The 21900-nt window shown below is 49.8% G+C and overlaps 3 protein-coding genes across 6 annotated transcripts; 2 read left to right on the top strand and 1 right to left on the bottom strand.

Moving 5' to 3' along the window:
- The first annotated feature begins 538 nt into the window (after positions 1-538).
- On the top strand, positions 539-5734 carry MIMS2 (mitochondrial inner membrane scaffold 2). Its single transcript, XM_021534042.4, has 3 exons — positions 539-704; positions 2471-2643; positions 3680-5734. Exons 1-3 carry the CDS (start codon positions 561-563, stop codon positions 3894-3896), a joined length of 534 nt encoding a protein of 177 aa, XP_021389717.1. The 5' UTR covers positions 539-560; the 3' UTR covers positions 3897-5734.
- Positions 5735-6134: 400 nt separating this feature from the next.
- AURKA (aurora kinase A) lies at positions 6135-11293 on the bottom strand. Of its 4 annotated transcripts, none has more exons than XM_085558294.1 (9): positions 11040-11293; positions 10139-10418; positions 9528-9603; positions 8720-8911; positions 8350-8488; positions 7865-8013; positions 7124-7298; positions 6911-6953; positions 6135-6828 (listed from the first exon to the last, which is right to left on the bottom strand). In XM_085558294.1, the coding sequence occupies exons 1-9, from the start codon at positions 11091-11093 to the stop codon at positions 6668-6670; spliced, it is 1269 nt and encodes a 422-aa protein (XP_085414420.1). In that variant the 5' UTR covers positions 11094-11293; the 3' UTR covers positions 6135-6667. The 4 variants fall into 4 exon arrangements, with proteins under 4 accessions (XP_085414420.1, XP_085414418.1, XP_077643105.1 ...); XM_085558292.1 differs by lacking the exon at positions 11040-11293 and adding an exon at positions 10905-11037; XM_077786979.2 differs by lacking the exon at positions 6911-6953.
- A 533-nt stretch (positions 11294-11826) lies between these two features.
- On the top strand, positions 11827-20906 carry CSTF1 (cleavage stimulation factor subunit 1). The gene is made up of 7 exons (XM_021534043.4): positions 11827-12310; positions 13207-13368; positions 14197-14392; positions 15633-15910; positions 16981-17178; positions 17778-18168; positions 19439-20906. The coding sequence occupies exons 1-7, from the start codon at positions 12191-12193 to the stop codon at positions 19696-19698; spliced, it is 1605 nt and encodes a 534-aa protein (XP_021389718.1). The 5' UTR covers positions 11827-12190; the 3' UTR covers positions 19699-20906.
- Positions 20907-21900: the final 994 nt, after the last annotated feature.

Genomic DNA, 21900 nt, shown 5'->3' with positions numbered 1-21900 from the left:
TAGGGAAAGGTTTAGGGAAAGGTTCTTCCCCAGAGGGTGCTGGCACTGCCCAGGCTGCCCAGGGCATGGGCACAGCCCGAGGCTGAGCGCTCCAGGAGCTCCCAGGGATGCCAAGGTGGGATTGTTGGGCTGTGAATTTCCCCTCTCCGCATTTGCAGCCATTTCCCCTCACCCTGTCGCTGGGAGCAATCCCTCTCGTTTGTTGAGGACTGCTGGGGTGCCCCGAGCAGAGCACAGAGCTGGGCTGGACCATCCTGGCGGGTCCAGTCCAACTCGGGATACTCTGTAGCTCTGTGACTCTTTATAAGCGCCTGGAGTGACATGATGAGGGGAAACTATTCAAAATGAAAGAGGGAGGGACTAGGGAGGCTATTAGAGGGATATTAGGAGGAAATGCTTGGCGGGGAGGCTGTGGCAGAGGGTGCAGAGAGAATCCCCGAGGCGCCACCCGCGCCTCACGAACGCGACCGCTGCGGCTTTAAGGAGGCGGTCGGGGCGTGTGCCCGGCCCGTCATGCCGCTCGGGGGGCCGGGCCGCTGCCGTGTGCCGGCGGTGCCGCCATGTACCGCCTGTGCCGGCTGTCCCGGCTGTCCCCGGTGCCGCTGTGCCCATTGCCGCTGTCCCCGGTGCCGTCCCCCGAGCCGCCGTCCCCGCTCCGCGCCCAGGCCGCGCTCCCGCCGGGGCCGCGCCGCGCCCGCGCCAAGGTACGTGAGGGCAGCGGGGCCGCCCCGACCGCAGCCCCTCCGCTTCTTGCGCTGCCTTTCGGTTCTTTTTCCATCCCCCCTCTCCCATCCCCCGTGGGAGCAATCAGTCGTGTTTATGGCGGGGTTCCGTGGGAGCCCTTTGCACCTGCTGGTGGGGACATCGGCGGTGTGAGCTTTCTGCGGTTTAATGCCCACAGCGTCATTCGCAGCGTGGTTTCTGCTGCCGCGGTGCGAATGTGCCTCGTTTGAGATGTGTTTTCGTGCTTTAAAGCCCGTGAGTTATGCGAATAAATTCGGCTTTTTAGCTGAAATGTTGTGGCAGAGTGACATGGAAATAGGCAGCAGCTTTACTTGCTAAGCTGGACATTATTCTGTACATGACTGCCCTGTTTTAGTGGTTCTTTTTTAACATTTTGCTTCGATACAATTCCTAGGGTGTGAGCCTGTGAATACAAGGGAATTGGAATGGACTTGGAAGATCAGAACAAGCAGTTTTTCAGTCCTTATGATCCATCCCTAAGACCCAGAGCTCATGAGCCACAAAACAAAAATCTAAAGTTTTAAACCTACAAGAATCAGGATGAGCTGCGCTACACAATTTCCTGTTTCTGTATTTGACTTCCTGTCAAAATGAAATACAAAGCAACAGAAATAATTATAAAAGAGAAAAACAGCCAATAAATGTGGTGTTTTGGGGGGTGGCGTGCCTACCTTGAGGATTGTAGGACTGTCTTGTATGCTAATTTACAATCTTAGCAAGTCCATTAGTCAAGAATATTTTTCTACTAATTTGTATGCCTTGAAACCAGAGTGGGACGGTGGTGGCAGGCACTTGGTGGCTCTACCTGTCCTGTGGTGGCTGTCACATTGTCACAACTGCTGCTGAGCTCAGCTGGAAGGAGAGGACGCCTCTAATCTTTCCTTGCAATTGCTGACTAATTAGAGACAAATCCTGAGGTTTTTGTGGAAATGTTTTCTTCCTGTCAGTATTTCTTCTCTGGCAAGCATGGGGAGTTTCCAAGGGCTGCCAACGCAGCTGCCCTCCTTTGATTTCTTTTCAGATTGCTTTGGGATATGGTTTGGTATGAACTTCTTCACTTGAAATGTACCCAAATAAAAATATATCTATGACTTCTGCTGTGACAAAGATTTTCACTGCAGTTGGGCTCTTGACACCAGCCCTGGCATGTCCCTGCAGTTGTTGTCTACACCGGAGCAACAGAGTTGCTTGTTGCTGTCAGCACTTGAAATTCTTCCTTGATCAGCTCATCCATTTAGGGTGATTGATAGGAGCTTAAACTTTGGATTTCTTCCATCAGGGAGCTGTTGTTAAGTGGTACCAGGGACTTCCAGTGCCACTGGCTGCTTAGCCCTGGAATAAAAAGCCCTGCTCCGAGGAGTGACTGGGTAAAGCTGAGCAGGGGGTGGAAGGAAATAGCTCCCACACCTCAGTCTCATGGCTCCAGCAGCTGTGTGGGTGTGCCTTGGCACACATTTGGATCAAATAACCTGGTTTTATTTATGAAACCTGAATTGTGTAAGAATTTACACCAAGATCGGTGCATTCCTTTGACAGGAATAGCTGGGAGAAGGGAGCTTGACTGGGCTCTGCCACAGCATCTGCTGTGCTGATGTAGAGAAGCAGAAGTGAGTTTCTGTCTTCCTAAATCACTCTGTGTGCAAGACACTTCTTTCATAATTTCAGCTAACTGAAATATGATCTTGTGCTTAATGCTAACAAATACTTTTAATTGTTTTCTTTTTAGGATGCAGCTGAACCCCTCAAAAAGGCAGCCACTGATCCCAGTGCTGAAAACATTAAACTCAACAAATCCCAGCAGCTGAAACAAGTTTTTAAAGAATATGGTGCTGTAGGGGTTTCCTTCCATGTTGGAATTTCCTTAGTATCTCTGGGAATCTTCTACCTGGCTGTGTCAAGGTGAGGTTTGTACAGCTGTCTGTCACCTGTAGGTAGTAGTAAAAGTAAAATACATTTACCATTGTGTTTATCTCTGACAGGAGACAGGCACTTTATGCCTATTGAACCTATAGCTACCTCCTGAATTTCGAGTATGGATGGGTCCATAAATGGACCTGATCTCCCATCAGGCATGACACAGGAGAGTTGTACATGGTCATTTTGCAGAGGCTCATCAGCAGGGAAAACAGCACACACAGCACCAACATAACTGACCAGGCAGAAAATGTATTTGTTTTGCAGATATCTTTTGTTCTTGCTTGGTCTGGAGAGATAGAGTCATGCAGAAGTGCTCTGGGGCTTAGAGATAAAGGCATTTTTCTGGGTGTCGAACACAGTTTGTGCAGTTGAACTGCAGAAAATAACAGCCACTAGAACAGGATTAGAGTGAAAATGTGAGAGAACTGTACAGGAGTCAGGTGGGGAATTGTGTGTGTGGCTTTGTGGGAATGCATCAATTACATGAGGTATTCCAGCTGAGGACACAGGGGAACGTGTTACTCCAAACATTCCCTACTGCTTATTCCTGACTCCAGTGGGAATATGTGAAAGCCTGATTTCTTCTGTTTACTACATTGTGGCACAGGGTGACAACATTTTTTTTCCTTCAGGTGTGGTTGAATCCCTGCTGTCTGTATTAATGAATTTGGTGGATAATGCCCATTTGATATTCTCAATACTTCCTTCACTTGCTGGATTTTAGATAGTTTGTCATTTTGTACGCCTGTATCAGAGCACTAAGCCTAGCAGCAGGTACCTCATTTGGTCTCCATTGGTTTGTGCTTAGGTGACAAATTTCCCCAAGACACAGAACAGAGTTTAATGTCAAATTTGGGAAGCTGAAACTCCAACACAAATTCACAGTAACTCTTTAAGAATCACTTTGCAGAGAAACTTCATCTCTAAAGTCTGAGTAGGAACCGTGACACTTTGTGAACAAAATCCATATTTTGCGCTTTATACTTTGAACCTAAAGCAGCGTCTCCTCTTTGCGCAGCGGCGTGGACATGAGCGCGGTCCTGCCGAAGCTGGGTTTCAGCGAGGCCTCTCTGCAGTCCAGGATGGCAGCTGGCACCAGCACCTTCGTGCTGGCCTATGCTGTGCACAAGCTCTTCGCCCCCGTGCGCATCAGCATCACCGTGGTGTCCGTGCCCTTCGTGGTGCGCTACTGCCGCAAGGCCGGCTTCTTCAAACCGCCCGCGCCCGGCCCCTGAGCCCTGCCCGCCTCGCTGCCACGCAGCTCCTCAGGTGAAAAGCTGCTCTCAAAGACTTGGCTGGGTTCAGGTCGATCTCATCCCACGTTTCTTACTTGTTCTTTCAGGTCAATGGCGCTGTGAAAAGTGCTGTCCTTGTCTCCTTTCACTTTTGCCGCTTGTTGTAGGAGAAACCTGTTCAAATGGGATCTGGTTAGCGCTTCGAGTGGGAATATAAATGCTTGACAATGAGCACAGTTCTGGGTCTTTATAAGCCAGCTTTTGAGCCTTTTTTTTTTCTATTCAAAACAGAGTCATAGCTTTCATTTATTACTGTGGAGCTGAGAAACTGTGAGATTCTCTTTCCAGCAGAATAAACAATATCTCACTACACGGACAGTTCTCTTGATAAGAGTATGTATTGGAATCTCAAGTGGCAGGTGGGTGTTTCTGTTGTTAGAAGAGGCTTTTATTATAGCCTTTCTTACAGTACAACACAAGCACTGAACTCACTTCAGTAGAAGTACCCCAGGATGAATTATTGCTGTTATAATTGGTTTAGTCACACTAGGTGAAGCACTGTTCTGAAACTATGTGTATTGCTAACATAGTCCAAGATTCTGTTGTTTGATAATGTGCTGGCTGGGAGCCAGCCTTACTAAAGTCCTTTTGTTTTTAAATGTCTATAGACTCAGAAGAAATCCTGAGCCTTCTGAAATCAGTGAAACCAGAATTACCTATGTGAACATACTCCAAACAGCATCAAGGCAGAGAGAAGCTGGGGGATTTTAATATTTTGAGATTTGGCTTTGTGCTGGAAACATGGTTTTTCGTATCTTAAAACTAACCCCCAGCACCTTTCTGCTCTTGTGGGTGAAACTCAAATCTTCCGAGTTTTTGCACCTGAAGTGGAAACATTCCAATATTCCCAGCTTCCCAGGAAGAATTCCTGTGCTTTAGGCTGAGACTGCTGAATGTAGCAATGAGGGGGTTTTGCCTTTGCTTATAGGGAGTGTGGTGTTAAAATGTAGTTACAGATGTGGATATCCACATTCCACCAAACCTGAAGATTAATCCTAAAACAGATAAATGGGTGTCACACTGGGGTTAGCCTGGGTTTTGGGCTCAGGCCTGAATGAGAGCTGGGGCTGTTTAGGATTGCTGGCTGCTCTTTTCTGAATTCTCTTTGTGCTTGCACTTACCCCAAGGTGGCTCTGACAGATCTGATTATACAGATCTCTGCTTTAAGTAACATAGTAGGAAAATACCCTGAAATAGCTTTTTACTTTTGCTAAAATTTAGTGAATGGAGAGGAGGAAACGGTGGAGTTTTGATGAGAGTTGGCTGAGGGAGGAAAGGAGGAGCAAATAACTTATGAGCAGCCTCTTGCCTCCCTTCAGCCAGAACATTAAATTGCACCTTAATTCCTTTCCCCCACAGGAAGTCCCAAGTTTCACATGGACCAAGGATAAGAATTCTAAAATTACTCTGAGGCAGTCTTGTTTACTTTAGTTAGAATAATTTCTGAGAAAAATGTTTTGTCTTAAATATGGTAAAGAAGGAATAGTCAAAGTTTCTTTTTCAAAATCATGAAATCATTCAAATTCAGTAGAAGGCACCAGCACTAGTTTTATTGCTGTAAAGAAACCGCTTCATAGAAGGTGTAGCCAGAATTCTGATTACTTATGTGGTTGTATAAACTACTAGCAATTTGTTTAGATGAAGATTTTTGCAAAGTGTATTTTAAATTGAGAATATATTTTGAATTCTTGAATCCTTGCTTGTAGAAGGTTCATTTTTAAAAACTGTTTGTAAAATAGCAAAGTCTTGTTCTGAAAAGACAATAAATTGCTTTCTCTTAGCTTGCTTTAAGTGTTTTCCTGGAAAAGGGTTGGCCTTGATTTTGGTGGCAAGGGGCCTGACCCTTGGACCATTTTAAGGAATGTCTTGTAAACATCTGAAAGTAATTGAGAAAAAGGGCTGGAAGATATTATCAGATGGGAGATCTCTGAATAAATTGATTGTAAACAGAGCAGGCCAAACTGTTAATAAACCAAGCATCTTAAATACACATTTGGTACTTACCTTGTAATCCTAAACTGAGCTTATGGGACAGTGAATGACTGTGTGGTACCAGCACTTGGAGCTGCCTTTTTGACAGAGGTGGGCATTACACTTTGGGAATTCCCCTCTGGGACTGGAATCCAGCTGTGCTGGTGCTGAGCCAAGCAGTGCCACAAGGAACCTCACCCTGCTGGGTGCAGTGTAACAATTCTTTATTTTACAAATTGAGTGCTCACATTTAAAACTAGAGACAAAACCAACTGCCACATCATTTTTAGAACATTTGAAAAAGGCATTCATTCCCCTCGCTCAGTTTCAGGTTACACCACAGGTAAGGCACCCTGAGCAGCCCAGGGAGGGAGGAGCAGGCATCTCCAGGATATTGCACTGTTCCATAAACCAGAACAACTTCCTTGTGGTGGAACAACAAACCATTTTCGGCACAAGAGGCTCCAACAGCTTCATACTTGCACCAGCAAACTTGGCCCACATGGAACTGATTTCAAGTACATTAAATATTCCACAAACTGCAGCTAGAAGTCAAATAATTTTATGCTGCAATTCAAGTTTAAGACACCAGCCAACCCAAGGATTTGCATCCCAATTGCCACTAGATTCCAAGACCTGCTTTTCCTTTTGTAAGCATTACAGTAGTCACAGTACAAGGCTCCTCTTGTCCATCCCACAAGTCACCCTCCTAAAACTATGTTTTGGATGGGGCAGCAGCATCACTCTTCCTGCTGGTGGGAATCTTGGTAGAGTTTGCTGTGATCCAGGGATGGAGAAGCACATCTTTCAGGGGCAGGCGATGGAAGGGGTTGTGCTTCAGGAGCCTGGAAATTAAATCCCTTGCACCTTCTGTTACAAATGGAGGAAACTTGAATTCCACCTAAGGAAAAAAAGACATTTAAAATTACGCAAAAGTTCTTTAGCAATAACCAAGTGATAGAAGCACTCAACCTCCAAGTTACCTTCTGAAAGCTGTGCCAGCCTTGCAGGCTCTGCACCTTCTGCCTATGGAGGTAAAATAATTTAATTGTAACCCTGAACAGGCTTCTCGTTGCTTGTGAAAGTATTTGTATATTCTTGTTTTTGTTTTCATTACGTTTCAAACTTAAGTTTGCTGAAACCTTTCTAGAACTAAAAGCACGACCCAGCTAATCCAGATAAGCACTGGCACTTACCCTGGAAATAGCTCTGTAGGTTTCTTGATAGGTTTCTGTTTCAAAAGGTGGTTTTCCTACAAGGAACTCATAGCACAGAACTCCCAGACTCCAAATATCCACCTTTTCATCATGTGTTCTTCCCTCAATCATTTCAGGAGGCAGGTAGTCAAGTGTCCCACAGAGAGTTGTTCTCCTGAAGAAAAGTCCAAGTTAATCATTGATTAAGATAATTAGAGGATCTATTTCAAGAGTCAGATAAGAACTAATGCTGGCAATCATCTGTACCTCAGTGCAGTCCACCTGAATGGACTCGGCACCATCAGAACAGCTGGGAAAGAAAAGCCAGCAGGACATTTTCTACTTCTACTGAAAGTATTTCATTCCCTGCAATCAGTCAGTCTTAGCTCCTTTCTTCACCCCACATGCTAGAACAAACCTGTTCCTCCCTTCTCAGGTGCCATTTCCCACTCTCTCAGAAATAACCAAATTGCCAGTGTAATGTCCGAGTCCAAGTGCAGGTTTGTCATCTCAGGGAGCACAGTAACCCTACACCAGCCTTCCTCTGAGGGCCAGCAAGGTTTGAACTAAAAACCAGGCTAACAACCCTCCTCTGTCACACCAGTTGCCTGTTAGGCCCTTTGTTATAGCAGCATTTTTCCCCAGTATTTCAGGAAGTTCCCACGTACCTCCCTTCCACAACTGTGTGATAAAAACTGACACTACAGAAGGATTCCAGTGCACAAGAGATTGAATTCTCACCTAGAAGATGGAGCATGCACAGACCACCCAAAGTCAGCAATTTTTAACTCTCCATTGGATCCTAGCAGCAAATTCTCTGGCTTGATGTCTCTGTGGATCACACGCTTGGAGTGACAGTACGAGAGGGCATCTGCAAGTTCTGTGATGTACTGGGTGCAGAAAGAATAATCTTTAAGATATTGTCACCTGAGTTTATCTGGCTGCAGCACAGCCTTTTGGAGCCATAATTATAATTTTAAATTAAAGCAATTATTCCTTTACACTCGAAGCCTGGCAATACAGGCTGTGACTTGCAATATTAAGCAATTCTGAACATAAATTCCTGCACAGCCCTAACCCTTCCCAATTATTCCCTGCCCAGATGCCAACTAGCAGCTAAGGAATCTCAGTGTCCCCCAGCAGAATACAGAACTTGATCTGAAGGGTTGGCTCTGTCCTGCAGATATCCCAGATACAGGAATGGAGAGGAAGCTGGAACAACCTACAGTAGCAGTTCTTTGCTCATCGAACTTGCTGAGCCTCTGAAGCTCCCTGTAGACCTCCCCACGAGGTGCGTGCTCCAGGATCAGGTAGACTCTTGTCACATCATGGAAGTAGCCATATAATCTGAGAATGTTGGGGTGCCTGCAAAGAGATTTCAATGTTCTTCTGAATCAGGTGTTTGCCAAAACCTTCAATTTCCCACCTTTTCCTGTTCCCTTCCGCTTTCAAGGGAAGCACAGGAATTTCAGCTCATCCGTGTTCCTTCAGCTCACAACACACAAACCCCTTATCATAAAGAAGCCTCATCATAACCAAGGTCACCTTGTTTATTTGGGTGCAAACAAAGCAGAGTAAATAGTCACTGAACTTTACCTAAGATGAGACTGTATTTCCACTTCTCTTCGTAGTTGATGTTCTACACCAGCTTCCTCAAGCTGTGTTTTAAAGAGCACTTTCAGTGCGAGAATAAATTTGCTCTGTTTTTCACGTGCCAGGTACACATTCCCAAATTTTCCTTTCCCCAGAGGACGACCAATTTCAAAATCGTCGAGGGACCATTGCCTTCTGCAAGAGGAAAGTTAAAAGCTGGATAGTTGTGTTGGATTTGACTCAAATTTACAGTTTATAACATTGCTGTTCAAGAGATGCTTAGTGCTCTAAACTAGATTTTAGTCTTTAAGAAAATACCTAGAGAATAAAAGCATTGAGATTTTTCAAAAGGAAGTTGTGAAAACTATTTTCTTTCCTCCTGAAGCTTCTGCAGACACTACACCAACCACACTACTACAAAATGAAGTCTGTTTACCAAGCTGGGCTCCTTCAGATACTCCTAACCCAGACACATCACCAGGGCATGGCAAAACAATTTAAAGTTGCCATAAACAAATCCAGTTTCATATCAAAATAGACTCCAGCCTCCTGCCCAGATGAAGGAGGCTTTGTTTTCAGGAGTACATCTAGTGACTGAGGCAGCAGCTATCAGTGCTCTCCCATGGGAAGAGCCACTCTGCATTTAGCCCGAAGTTTTCTTTAGATTCCAACAAGTCCTTGTTCCTGACAATTATCAGGTCAAAGGCTGCTTTTCCTTGTGAGGTGTCTGCAAAGCAAGGGGGTCACCAGGCTCCACAGCCAAAGGAGCTCCAGCAGGGCTCAGTTATCCAGAATTCAGGCATAAACTTACTTTTTAGTCTCTTCACTTTTCTTCTTGGTCTCTTCAGTTTTCTGTTTAGAGGTGCTTTCTGCTTCAGGGTTTTGTGCTGTGTACAGAGAAGGAAATCAGTTAATGAACCAGACTCATGGGCACACACACACATGAACAAATCTAACCCCTGTGCATCATCTGAAGCAGTTTTTAGAACCCATTCAGTGACATTTTAATTAAACTAGCATGGCTGACTGCTAGGGAAGAAACAGTGCTGGCAAAATGCAATTTTAAAAGCTTATGGAGCATAAAACTCCATGAATTCTTTCCCCCTCCCCAGACAAAAGTATCCCTGGACACTTGGAAAACCTGTGAAGTCTGAATGCAAATGACATTAACTCCGAGCTGTCTGCTGAGCACCTACAAGTTTTTAACACCATAATGTCCCTAATTTATCTAATTTATCTCTGTTAATTTAGAGGTAAATTCATAAGGATGGTGCAGTAACACCCGAGGTGAACCACGTACTGCTCTTCTGTTTGGGGGCACAACCAAGAACTTCCCTGCAGGACTGTCCCTGGATCAGCAGCAGCTTTAGGAGCATCCCGAGTGTCACAGCTGCAATCACACAAAATCATCCTCAGAATTACCAGGTGCTGCAGCCTGGGGAGGTTTCTCACTGCCCTTGCTTGCAGCCTGAGGTCTCACAGCAGCCTGCTGGGGCACTTTGGGTTGGAGCTGCTGAGCTGGTTGGTTGCTGGGTTGTTTTTGGGTGGACAGAACAGGTTTTTGGGGTTGCGCGGGGACTCGCTGGGCAAAGTTTGCGGGACACAGAACTCGGGCTGGAGCTCCAGTGGTCAGTGAGCGGCTCGGGGCTGAGTGCTGCGACACGGGGACACGTCTGGGGGCATCCCCGATGGGATTGGAGACCTTCAAAGAGAAAGGAGAAGGCGTTAATTGTGCAACAGCACAGCACAGCCCTCACGGCCCCATTCAGGATGGCACGGCCACACAAAAGCACTTTAACAGAATCACGTATTTAGTTGATTAAAAGAAAATTTTGCTTATGCTGTTCCAAAAACTTATCAGGTCTATTTGGCTTTATATAAAATACTGACAAAGTGCCTGTATTTCTAAATAGAAGAAACACAATAATAAGGGTGATCTTGAGCACTGCTGCACATGTACACAGCACTTGCTTTTAAAAACTGTATCTAAAATAATTTGATAATACACACTCACTTTCTCTTTAAGAGCTCTTAAATACTTGCAATAGAAGGAAGATTTCCCCATTTAATAAGATAGGCTAATATTAACAATAATTTTTAAAAACTGCTCGGGGCTCTGTTTTCTCTAGGAGAAAGGCACTGAAAGACAAATTTCTAGTTAATATGCGATGGGGAGAAACAAACCCACCAAGCAAAAACTAAAAACCACCACTCCAGAACCTAGCAGAACTTTAATGGCAAACTCCCAGGCATCGAGTCCAAGGATGCAGCAGAAGAAATTGCTCAGGAAGAGGAACATAAGGGTGTGAAATACGCGGTCTACCTTGGCGGCGCGGCCGGGGCAGGCAGCGTGGTTCTCCTTCATGTTCCTGTCCATAGCGCCAGAGCGGGAGCGGCCCGAGCGGCTCTGGCTGAGGGCGAGAGGGAGCCAGCGGGGCTCAGCGAGCGGAGCACAGGAAATGGCGGGTCCCTTATCGATCCCCACTGTTTATCGGCAGAGATCCATCACCAATCCCCCCCGCCCGCCCTCAGGCCCGGCGCTCAGCGCGGAGCCGCCGCCTCAGGGCCGCCGGAGCTGTTTGAATTCAAACCGCCGCGCCTTAAATACCCCTTTAAACCCCCGCCGCCCGCCATTGGCCGCCCTCCCGCGGCCCGCGCACGCTGATTGGCTCCTCCCGCGGGCGGCCCGCTCGCCTATTGGTTACCAGGCGCGCTCCGCCGGGCCGCGAGGGGCGCACGCGCCTCGCCGCGCCGCGCCCCTCCACCGGCGTTGTCGCCGTGCGGCGCGTTACGCACTTTGCGTAGCGCCGCGCCGCCCCCCCCACCCCGGCGCGCGCCGCCCGCGCACTTCCCGCCGGGCCGAGCCGCCGCTTCCGCTACGCAAATCGCGTAACGCGCCGCGCTCCCACCTGTGGCCGCCGCCGCCTCCGCTCCGCTCCGCGCCCCGGGAGCGCCGCCAGGTCAGTCCCGCTCCCGCCGGACTCCCCCCCAACACACCCCCGCCCACCCCCGGGCGAGGCCGGGCAGCGGCGCCGCTGCCAGCGCGCGTGGGGCCGAGCGCCAGCGGGGCCATTGTGTGCGTGCCCCCCCCGGACGGGCCGAGCAGGGCCGGAGCCTCCCCGGTGCGGCCCCGGGCAGCGCCACGTGCCGGCAGCGCTTCAGGGCGAGCGCCGAGCGCCAAGGCCCCGCCCGGCCCGGCCCGAGCGACCGCGCACCCCTCGCAGGCGCCGGGACAGCGGCAGCGCGGCCGCTCAGCGAGCGCGGCCCGCGAGCAGCGCAGCGAGCGCGGCGTCAGGCGCTGCTGCCCCGCGGGTCCCCGCCAGGGAAACTCCGCTCGGCGCTCGGAGCTGGTGAAGAACTGCGAGGCAAGGCACTGAAAAGTTCACTGTCTCCGCGGTGCTGAAAACAAGAGCGAAGGAGAGCCTGGTTGTGTGTGTCGGTGTTTACAAGTGGTTCAGGATAGGTAAAAAGAAGATGTCGGGTCGCCGTGTCGCTGCAGCGTGTGACAGACGACAGCTGCCCCGGGGCATGGGGGGCATGGCAGCCCCGCTGCTCGACCCGCGCCCGCTCCGCCTGCCCTTCCTCGAGGCTGACGTGAGTAGCGCTCGGGGCGGGGACGGTTTGCGCCGGGGCCGGGGCCGGGCCCGCCCGCAGCGCTGCTGGGCAGCCGCGCCAGCCGCTTCATTCCCAGCCCGTTCACGTCGCCGTGTTTGGGATCCGGGCGCTGGCGGAAGCGGCGCTCCGGAGCTTTGCGGCTGCGACACAAAAGAAGCCCCGGGCTCCCCCCCGCGCCCGCCGGGGGCCGGGCCCGCGCCGCTCCCCCGCCCCGAGAGCGGCTCCGCGGCCTTCCCAGCGCCCCGCTGGCCCCGAAGGGGAACGGGGGGATGGACCCTCGGCGTCCCCGGGAGGGAGGGATGGGGAGGGGGAATGGGCAGCGGGACCCCCGGGATCCCTGAAAGGGAGAATGGGCAGCGGGACCCCCGGAAGGGGCGGGGTGGAGAGAAGGGACCCCTGGAAGGGGAGAAATGGGGAGGGGGGTCGCCCAGGACCCCCGGGAGGGGGAACGGGGAGAAGGACCCCGGGATTCCCCGGGGGGGAGTGGGGATTTGGGATCGGGACCCCCGGAGCGCGATCCGGGATGGGGACCCCCGAAGCGGGATCGGGGCTCCGGGGACCCCCGAAGCGGGATCGGGGCTCCCAAGCAGGAGCGGGATCGGGACCCCCGAAGCGGGATCGGAGCTCCCAAGCAGGATCGGGGACCGGGACCCTCGGAGCGGGATCGAGGATGGGAACCCCAAAGCGGGATCGGGACCCCCGTAGCAGGATCGGGACTCCCGGAGCGGGATCGGGGGTGGGAAGCCCAAAGCGGGACCGGGACCCCCAGAACGGTACCGGGGGTCTGTCCCCCCTACCCGGGGGTCCCTCCCCGTGACGCGGGGGGCGTGGCGCTGCCGTGACGCCGCCCCGTTGTGTCGTGTCCCCCCCCCAAGAGCCGCCTCCCATCGATGTGCGGGCGCTCGATGCAGCAGCCTTCGCGGAGGAGCGTCCTGCGGGCCCGGCCGCCCCCGCCGCTGCCGCCGCCGCCGCTCGATGCGCTCCGCGCGCCCGCCGCCATCTTAGGGGCAGAGCGCGGGCGGCAGAAGGAAGGCTCGGTACGTACCGGCACCGCCCGCACCGCGGCTCGGCCCGCCCCGCGCGGGCCCGGGCCGCCGGCGGGGCGGGGAGGGCGCGGGGCTCCCCGCGGGGCGGGCGGCGGGGCTGTCGTGCGCGCCCCGCGCACCCATCCACCCACCCATCCATCCATCCATCCCCGGGCCCGCCGGCAGCACCGGCCGGCGCGCTCGGCTCCTGCCGCCGGCTCCGCTGCCGCGTAGCGAGTGCGGGCCGCTCTGCGGCCGAGGTTTGCAGTCACACAGAAAGGCAGCGCAACAGGTTTTTCCTCCCCTTTTCCTTCCCTTTCCCCCTTTTTCCTCCCTGTTACCTCCCCCTTTTCCTCCCGTTTGCCTCCCCTTTCTCCCCTGTCTTCCTTCCTTTCCTCAAGTCTTTTCCTTCCCTTTCCCTCCCCTTCTCTCGTCTTTTCCTTCCCTTTTCCCTCCCCTTCTCTCGTCTTTTCCATCCCTTTTCCCCATCTTTCCATCCCTTTTTCCCAAGTCTTTTCCTCCCCTTTCCCGAGTCTTTTCCTTCCCTTTTCTTTCCTTTTCTCCCGTCATTTCCTTCCTTTCCATCCCTTCTTTTCTGTTCTTTTCTCCTGTCTTTTCCATCCCTTTCTCCCATCTTTTCCTTCCCTTTCTACCACCTTTTCTTCCCCCTTTCCTCTTCTTTCTCTCCCTTTTTACTCCTCTTCCTCCCCCACCTTCCTCTCCCCATCTCTGCTTTTCACCAAAACCAAAGCAATATTTGGTGCCTGCCCTGAGATTTGTTCCAAGGTTCTGGTGGTTTCGTGCAACTGTCTCGTATGTGATTTCTGTTCTTCATTCCAGGCCCCCCCAAGGCAGTCCCTGCTCACAATGTATAGGACAAAAGTCAGTTTGAAAGATCGTCAGCAACTTTACAAACTGATAATTAGCCAGCTGCTCTATGATGGATACATCAACATTGCCAATGGCTTGATAAATGAGATCAAACCACAGTCTGTGTGTGCACCCTCTGAACAACTGCTGCACTTAATTAAGTTAGGTAAGCTGGAATCTGGAATCAAAAGCTGACATAAAAGTCTAGTTTCTAATTCCCCACTGAAGTAAGAGGTTGGTGTCACTGGAAAGACACCTCTGATGCAAAGGTGGTGTCTGGTAATAGCACAGCACTTGTACATCTGGGTACAGCCTTTGCCTCTGTGGGGTTATGAAGGGCATCCCTGTGTGATTAACAGCAAACCAGATCCCTGAGTGTGGCCCAAATCTGTTTGAACTCCTCTAAAGACACTCAGGGTTCTGGGTGGGTGGCAGCCTTCTCAAAACACCCCAGTGAATGGGGTCACTGAACCCCCAGATCTGAGGGAAAATCTCAGCCTTATAGTTCTGCTGACTTGAGAAAGAAATAATTCCTGTCTGGCTGTTCCTGGCAGTGTTGGAGAGGGAGCAGGTCCTTCCCTTGGCAATCTTTGCTGGCTTTTATAGATCAGTCCCCAGGAAACAGCTGCACACTCTGGGGTCTCAGCAGGGCTGTCACCTGTTCCCTCCCTGTACTTCCCTCTGGAAGTGCCACATTGTGGGGAAAACGGGGAAAACCCCTGACCTGCTCTTGGAACAAGCTGACCAAGTCCTGGAGGAGCTCTGGCCATGACACCATGTGTAACCCAACTGGTTCTGCTGCCTGAACTAGCTGAGTTCTGAGGGTATAAGTCTGTGAAGCTTTGTGTCTGTTTGAAATGCAAATTCTAGACTTGAAATGAGCAGATGAAAGCAGCAAAAAGATCACCACTGGGCTGAAAACTCTTGTGTCTGCTCTGTTGCCACCTCCAGGCTGAACCCTAGTCTGTAACTGGATCTTGAAAATAAAGATAAAAGTCTGGGAAGTGGGCTTGAAGACCAGCGAGTTTTTTCTCTTGCAGTGCTGGGACAGTTTGGCGTCAGAGCAAACAAATAGGAAAAGAATCAGTAAATACTTTGGGTTTTTACTTTAAAACTCACGTAATAGTGTTGGAGCTTATTGCTCTTCTGTGAAAAGCTGACCGGAGGCCTGTGCATGGTCAGTGACTGATTTCCCAATCTTCACTGGGGGTATTCCCAGAGCTCCTGAGGAGCTGAGCCTGCTCCAGTGCAGCCCATCTCTCCCTCACTCCTCCCCAGTGCTGTGTGACCCAACCTGCTCTGCCAGCTCAGCTCTCCCCCAGGACTGCCTTTCCCAAACCTTCCCTGGAGCCGTGGCAGGCTGAGGGGAAGGCTGCCAGCCCTGAGTGCCACCCTGCTGTCCCCAGGCATGGAGAACGACGACAGCGCTGTCCAGTACGCCATCGGCCGCTCGGACACGGTGGCGCCGGGCACCGGCATCGACCTGGAGTTCGACGCCGACGTGCAGACCATGTCCCCCGAGGCCTCCGAGTACGAGACCTGCTACGTCACCTCCCACAAGGGGCCCTGCCGCGTGGCCACCTACAGCAGGGACGGGCAGCTGATCGCCACGGGCTCGGCCGATGCCTCCATCAAAATCCTGGACACCGAGAGGATGCTGGCCAAGAGCGCCATGCCCATCGAGGTAAGGGATTGTGAGCACTGGGAATCCTGTCCATGCCATGCCCGTTGGGATAATGAATTGTAAATACTCTGGGAATTGTGTTCATGCCATGCCTATATCACTCTGGGAATCCTGTCCATGCCATTCCCATTGGGATAATGAATTGTAAATACTCTGGGAATTGTGTTCATGCCCATCAAGGTAAGGGATTGTAACCATGCTGGGAATCCTGTCCTTGCCATGCCCATTGGGATAATGGATTGTAATCACTCTGGGAATATCCTGTCCATTCCATGCCCATTAGGATAATGAATTGTAATCACTCTGGGAGTATCCTGTCCATGCCATTCCCATTGGGATAGTGGATTATAACCACTCTGGGCGTTCTCTCCATGTCATATCTGTACCTTGTGGCTGCCTCAGTGGGTTGGACTAAGTACCTGTCTCAACATATTGCCTACTCCAGCAGCTGCTCATAACGTCCCTTAGAAGGAAGAAGAGCCAGGGCAAGGACACTGTGTCACCCTTGGCAGCAGGGAGAGAGCTGAGCCAGAAGTGGCTTCTTCTGGGTGCTGATCGTGGCTGTAATGTCTGAGCACAGTACATGTTAAACCCATGGGGCCTCTGCAGCCCCCATGGCCACCAGTGTTTTCACTGGTTATTTCAAAACTGTTTTACACATTGATGTGCTTTGTCTTTCTCCAAGGCAGTTATCAGGTGGCAATGAAAAGTGGGATATTTTTGCACAGAGCGCACACCAAGTTCTCAGCAGAGAGCTGCAGTTTTGGTGCAGCTTCTCATGATTATTCCAGCAGTCAGTGTTTTGCTTTGGGCTGTTTATGAAGGTGGTGTTTTCTTGCTACTGAAGTAGTTTGTCCTTGAGCCAAGTTATTTTGACCTTCATAAAGACACAGGGATCTTATTTGTTGACCTGCAGAGGGCCTTCAGATAACCAAGGGAACAGATTGTGTGCCTGGTTGTGTTAGAGAGGAGCTGCAGTTCAGCCACTCTGGCAAGCCTAAAACCTACTTTTCCTGTCAAAAACCTGCTTTATTTTCCAAGAGCAGCAACATGTTGAATGTTCTTTGTAGGTCATGATGAATGAGACAGCGCAGCAGAACATGGAGAACCACCCTGTGATCCGGACTCTGTACGATCACGTGGATGAAGTGACGTGTTTAGCTTTCCACCCAACAGAACAGATCCTGGCATCTGGCTCAAGGGACTACACACTTAAATTGTTTGATTATTCAAAACCTTCTGCCAAAAGAGCCTTCAAATACATCCAGGTGAGATACTGCTCAGGGCAGCCAAAGCTCAGATGTCTGAGTGCTGAGGTGGTGTGAGCTGAGCTGTGCCTCAGGGGGGTGCAGGAGCACGCAGCTACAGCATTTGCAGACATTACAGAGATTGTGTCTTAATTCTGTGCATCATGGACACTTGTAGTTAAGTCTAGAACCTTTTATTCAGCTTTTTATTCATTAGACCAACTCTTACCTGAATTAACTTGGAAGTAAATTCTGTTATCTTTGATTTGGAGGAGCATTTGGGATTATCTGGTAGGCTTGGGGGGGTGTGATATCCTAAAATAAGGGGGCACTGCAGGCTGCTCTAGGACAAAAACTACAGTGCAGCCACAGGCAGCCTATCATTTCAATCCCATAGGAAACATTTTCCATTTGCAGATAGTAATAATATGGAAACATCTTCCATATGCTGATAGTAATAATATGGAAACATCTTCCATATGCTGATAATAACAATATGGAAACATCTTCCATATGCTGATAATTCCAGTAGGTTTTTAGCACTTTACCACCACCAGCACCGACCCTTGCAGTTCAGCTTTCTTCCTTCCTCACCCGCCGTGTGTTTTGACTCCCAACAGGAAGCAGAGATGTTACGCTCCATTTCTTTCCACCCTTCTGGGGATTTCATCCTGGTGGGGACCCAGCACCCAACCCTTCGTTTGTACGACATCAACACCTTCCAGTGCTTCGTGTCCTGCAACCCCCAGGACCAGCACACCGACGCCATCTGCTCCGTCAACTACAACGCCAGCGCCAACATGTACGTGACGGGCAGCAAGGATGGCTGCATCAAACTCTGGGACGGCGTCTCCAACCGCTGCATCACCACCTTTGAGAAGGCACACGATGGAGCTGAAGTCTGTTCTGCTATTTTCTCCAAAAATTCCAAGTATATTTTGTCCAGTGGGAAAGACTCTGTGGCTAAACTCTGGGAGATATCCACTGGTCGGACGCTGGTGAAATACACAGGTATGTGACACCTTCTTTTCCAGGTGCTGAGCTGTGGCAGGGCTGGAAATGCTGTCAGAAAATAAGAATTCCTAAAGGCAATGGAGAAACTGCTGCTGTGAGGATAAATTGCCCCAAATTTTTGAAAACATTTCCATTAGACCAATTCCAGAAGAGAAGCTATGATTCTGTGTGTCAGTGTAAGCATAGTTTAGTCTGAGTAGATTTTGAAGAATTTTCTGACATCATTACTCGCTTCATTGTTCTGGAGGGAAATTATCACTGAACTGAGGGAAACTAAGAAGAAACACTGGAGCTACTTTAGGGCAGTTGATTTAACCATTAACTCTGTGGCTCTATAGCCATGGCAATACTCTGAAATGTACCTGCAGCTGCTTTTTTACCTTTTTTGTGTATTTTTTTTTCCCAAGGATGCAGTTATGTGCAAGGTATCATCCTTGGAGCGTGCTGACAGTGCCATGCTTGGATCTCAGCAGGAATTAGGGAATAATGAAGGCTGTGGGAGCTTTGCATGTGACAACAGCTGTGTGTGAGATCAGCTGTGGGATCAGGCACTGATGTGCTTAAGCAGTAGGAGCACAAAAGATTCCGGAAATGGTGTGTGTCAGCTTTTGGGGTTTGTAGGTCCCTTTCTGCAGTCCAGCTCTCCTGCTGCCAGCCAGCAGGGAGCAGCAGCTTCCCGGGAAACGCGGCAGGATCCCGGGGAGGATCCGTGCAGTGCCCTGGTTCTGTGGGAAACACATCCTACCTGAAGGTATGGCCGAGGGAGCTCATACAGCATGTGCTGTGTGAGAAATACTCCGAAAAGTCCTCAGGGATCAGCAGACTCTGTGTCTCCTCTCTGTGTTCTTTCTCCTTGCTCGCAGCTGAAAGCCTCTTGCAAAAATATCAGGCAGAAATACTCTTAGGTGAAGGATTGGACATGGCACAGCTGGAGTAGGTATTCCTTCTGTTCCCTGAGGAATTTTAGAATATATATATGGACAGCAGAAGGAATTTCCCCATGGAAAGGGTGGACAGGCCGTGGCAGGGGCTGCCCAGGGAGGTTTGGAGGTGTCCAAGGAACACCTGGAGGTGGCGCTCAGTGCTCTGGGCTGGTGACAAGGTGGGGATGGGGCAGAGGCTGGACTCAAATCTTTCTGGTCCCGTGATTCAGCTACAAAGGAATATTTGTTACTGCACCACCTGTTGCTTGTGGAAAATTGATAGTTACGGAAAATGATTCTTAGGTATGAAAACTTGTAAAAGTCCCAATTCTGCCTGTGTTTAGGTGCAGGTTTGAGTGGGCGCCAGGTGCACAGGACTCAGGCTGTGTTCAACCACACAGAGGATTACGTGCTGCTGCCAGACGAAAGGACCATCAGCCTGTGCTGCTGGGACTCGCGGACTGCGGAGCGCAGGAACCTCCTGTCCCTGGGCCACAACAGCATCGTGCGCTGCATCGTGCACTCCCCCACCAACCCCGGCTTCATGACCTGCAGCGACGACTACAGGGCCAGGTTCTGGTACAGGAGGTCCACCACAGACTGAGGGGAGCTCTCCAAGCAGCAATTCCCAGCTCCTGCCCCCTGTGTGATGGTGCTGCCAGCAGCTGCCTCCGGGGAAGCCGTGCTGGGCCCGTTTGGATTCTGTCAGACGTGGCAGGAATGTAACAAATACAATGAGACTCTTCACCCCACACTAATTTTTTTTATTAGTGTGCGTGGTTTAATTTTTGTAAGTCATCTCTAATTGTACTGAAGGGAGGGGGTGGAGAATAAAATGGTCCTGGCAGAAAGGGCTAAGCTTGTTCCCCCTGCCTGTGAAACACAAGGTAATGGGACTGTGTCCTCTTAGAAGGAGCCAGTTCTGCTCTGTGTTGTGTCTGTGCAATCCCACTGAACTCTGGTAGAGAATAGATCACACAAAGAGCAGCAGAACTTGGTGTAGAAACTTGAACGAAGCCTTAAGCTGCCTTCAGCCACAATTCATTATTTGTAAAGCTCTGGTTTGTATCTTTCAGTCTGGGGTTTTGGTGAATTCTTTTTTGTGGTTTTTGTTTATTGGCCAAGTAGGCCTGCAGTTCTCAGTTGTGCCATAAGAATCCAAACAGGATTTTTAATTGTTTAGATGAATTTAAGAAATGGTCTTCTAGTTCTTGTGTTAAAGTCAGACTTCATCTCATCCTCTTTTGAATTTACCTTAACAAGTGGGACCTCAAAGCGAATTCCTAATAATTTTAAGGAATATCCACATTGCAATTAAAATGTGACAGTGCTGCTGCAGGTGAAAACAAGAATAATTTTGCCTTAGAGACTTTAATATCCTCTCAAAGAAAGAAACTTGTGCATCTGAATTTTTGTATGTGTACCTCAGAAATGTCACTGAGAAATCTTCATCTATGTCTGTTACACAGCACTTGAATTACATTCTTTTTCAACTAGTCACAAACCCAGTGCCCATCGTTGAGAAACTGTGCTTACAACTTCTCTAAGTTGGAAGATTCACTACTTACTCTCCCAGAGATCTGCCTGAGCAGAGCCTTAAACTTGTTTTTTGAGGCCTCCTCCTGCAGAGCTCTTGGGCATCACAGCTGGGAGGTTCCTCTGGTCAGAGCTCAGCACTTGCCTTTGTGAGGGTTTTTAAATGTGAGGTGGTTCTTGCTCCTGGATTAATTTCCATTACACTGAGGAATTGTCAAGGGCTGGTGAGGGTACAGGTTTTGTCTGTATTTAAATAAAGATTGCCTTTTAAAAAGCTCTTTGATACATAAAGAAGGAATTGTATTTATTTTCTGTATAACAAAGGAGAAATGGTCAAATATTGGAGGCTGGGGCTTGGGGACTTTGGAATGATGCAGTTGATGTGTTCCACCTGAATCAGGTACAATTACATACTCAAAATGTAGAATGTGGGAGATTTTTATTTAAATAATGAAATTCATTTTTCTCTTGAAAAGCTCCCTTTATGCAAAACATTTCTGAGGCTTAATCCTCATTGCTCCTCCTCTGCCTCTGAGTTTGTGACCCTTCAGAAGCAGTGGTGCTGAGGGATACTGGTGCTGGTGGCCTTTTTGGTGGAGAAACCAGGAGGAGCAGAGCTGGGGGCAGGGAAAAGGGAAGTCCTGACACAGTCACTGAGGCGTGATGTGCGATGGGTGACAGCCGTGGCTTTTTTATTTTTGGAGTGCCACCTTTTTTTTTTTAATTCTGCTGAAGCACCTGTCTGTAATTCATGCACTCGTTGGTGTTTGGAATCTGCTTTTAAACCCTCTGTTTGTGGTTGATGTGTTAAAGCACCGCTGTGGTTGTGAACAGTGGGAGCTCTCACCTCAAGCTTCTGCAGTTCTGGGGGCTTGAACTCAGAGTGCAAGAGCAAAAAGTTCCTTTTTTAACACAAAACCATCCTGCCATTGGCACCCTGCTGCCTTTCCATGTTCTGGACATCCTGAGGCCACGAGGTTGGTGGACTTCTGTTGGAAAAAGAAGGGCTGAGAAAAACTGACCTCATCCTAGTGAGGGAGAAAATGCAAAACACAGTGTGCAAAGCCAGGTTGGATGGGCTTGGAACAACCTGCTCTGCTGGAAGGTGTCCCTGCCCATGGAGTGAGGTGCTCCTTAAGCCCCTTCCAAGCCAAACCATTCCCTGGCTCTGGAAACACTTTTCCCTGGAGGTGCTTTGAATTCCTGGCTCCTGCTGCTGCTGTGAGAGCCGGGACCGCCTGGAAAGCCGGGAGAGGCTGGCAGTGCCATC

This window comes from Lonchura striata, chromosome 20 (assembly GCF_050655825.1).
Source record: "Lonchura striata isolate lonStrDom1 chromosome 20, ASM5065582v1, whole genome shotgun sequence".
Lineage (NCBI taxonomy): Eukaryota > Metazoa > Chordata > Aves > Passeriformes > Estrildidae > Lonchura > Lonchura striata.
Note: the sequence above shows the minus strand (reverse complement) of the source record. Positions and strands in the feature narration are given on the sequence as shown.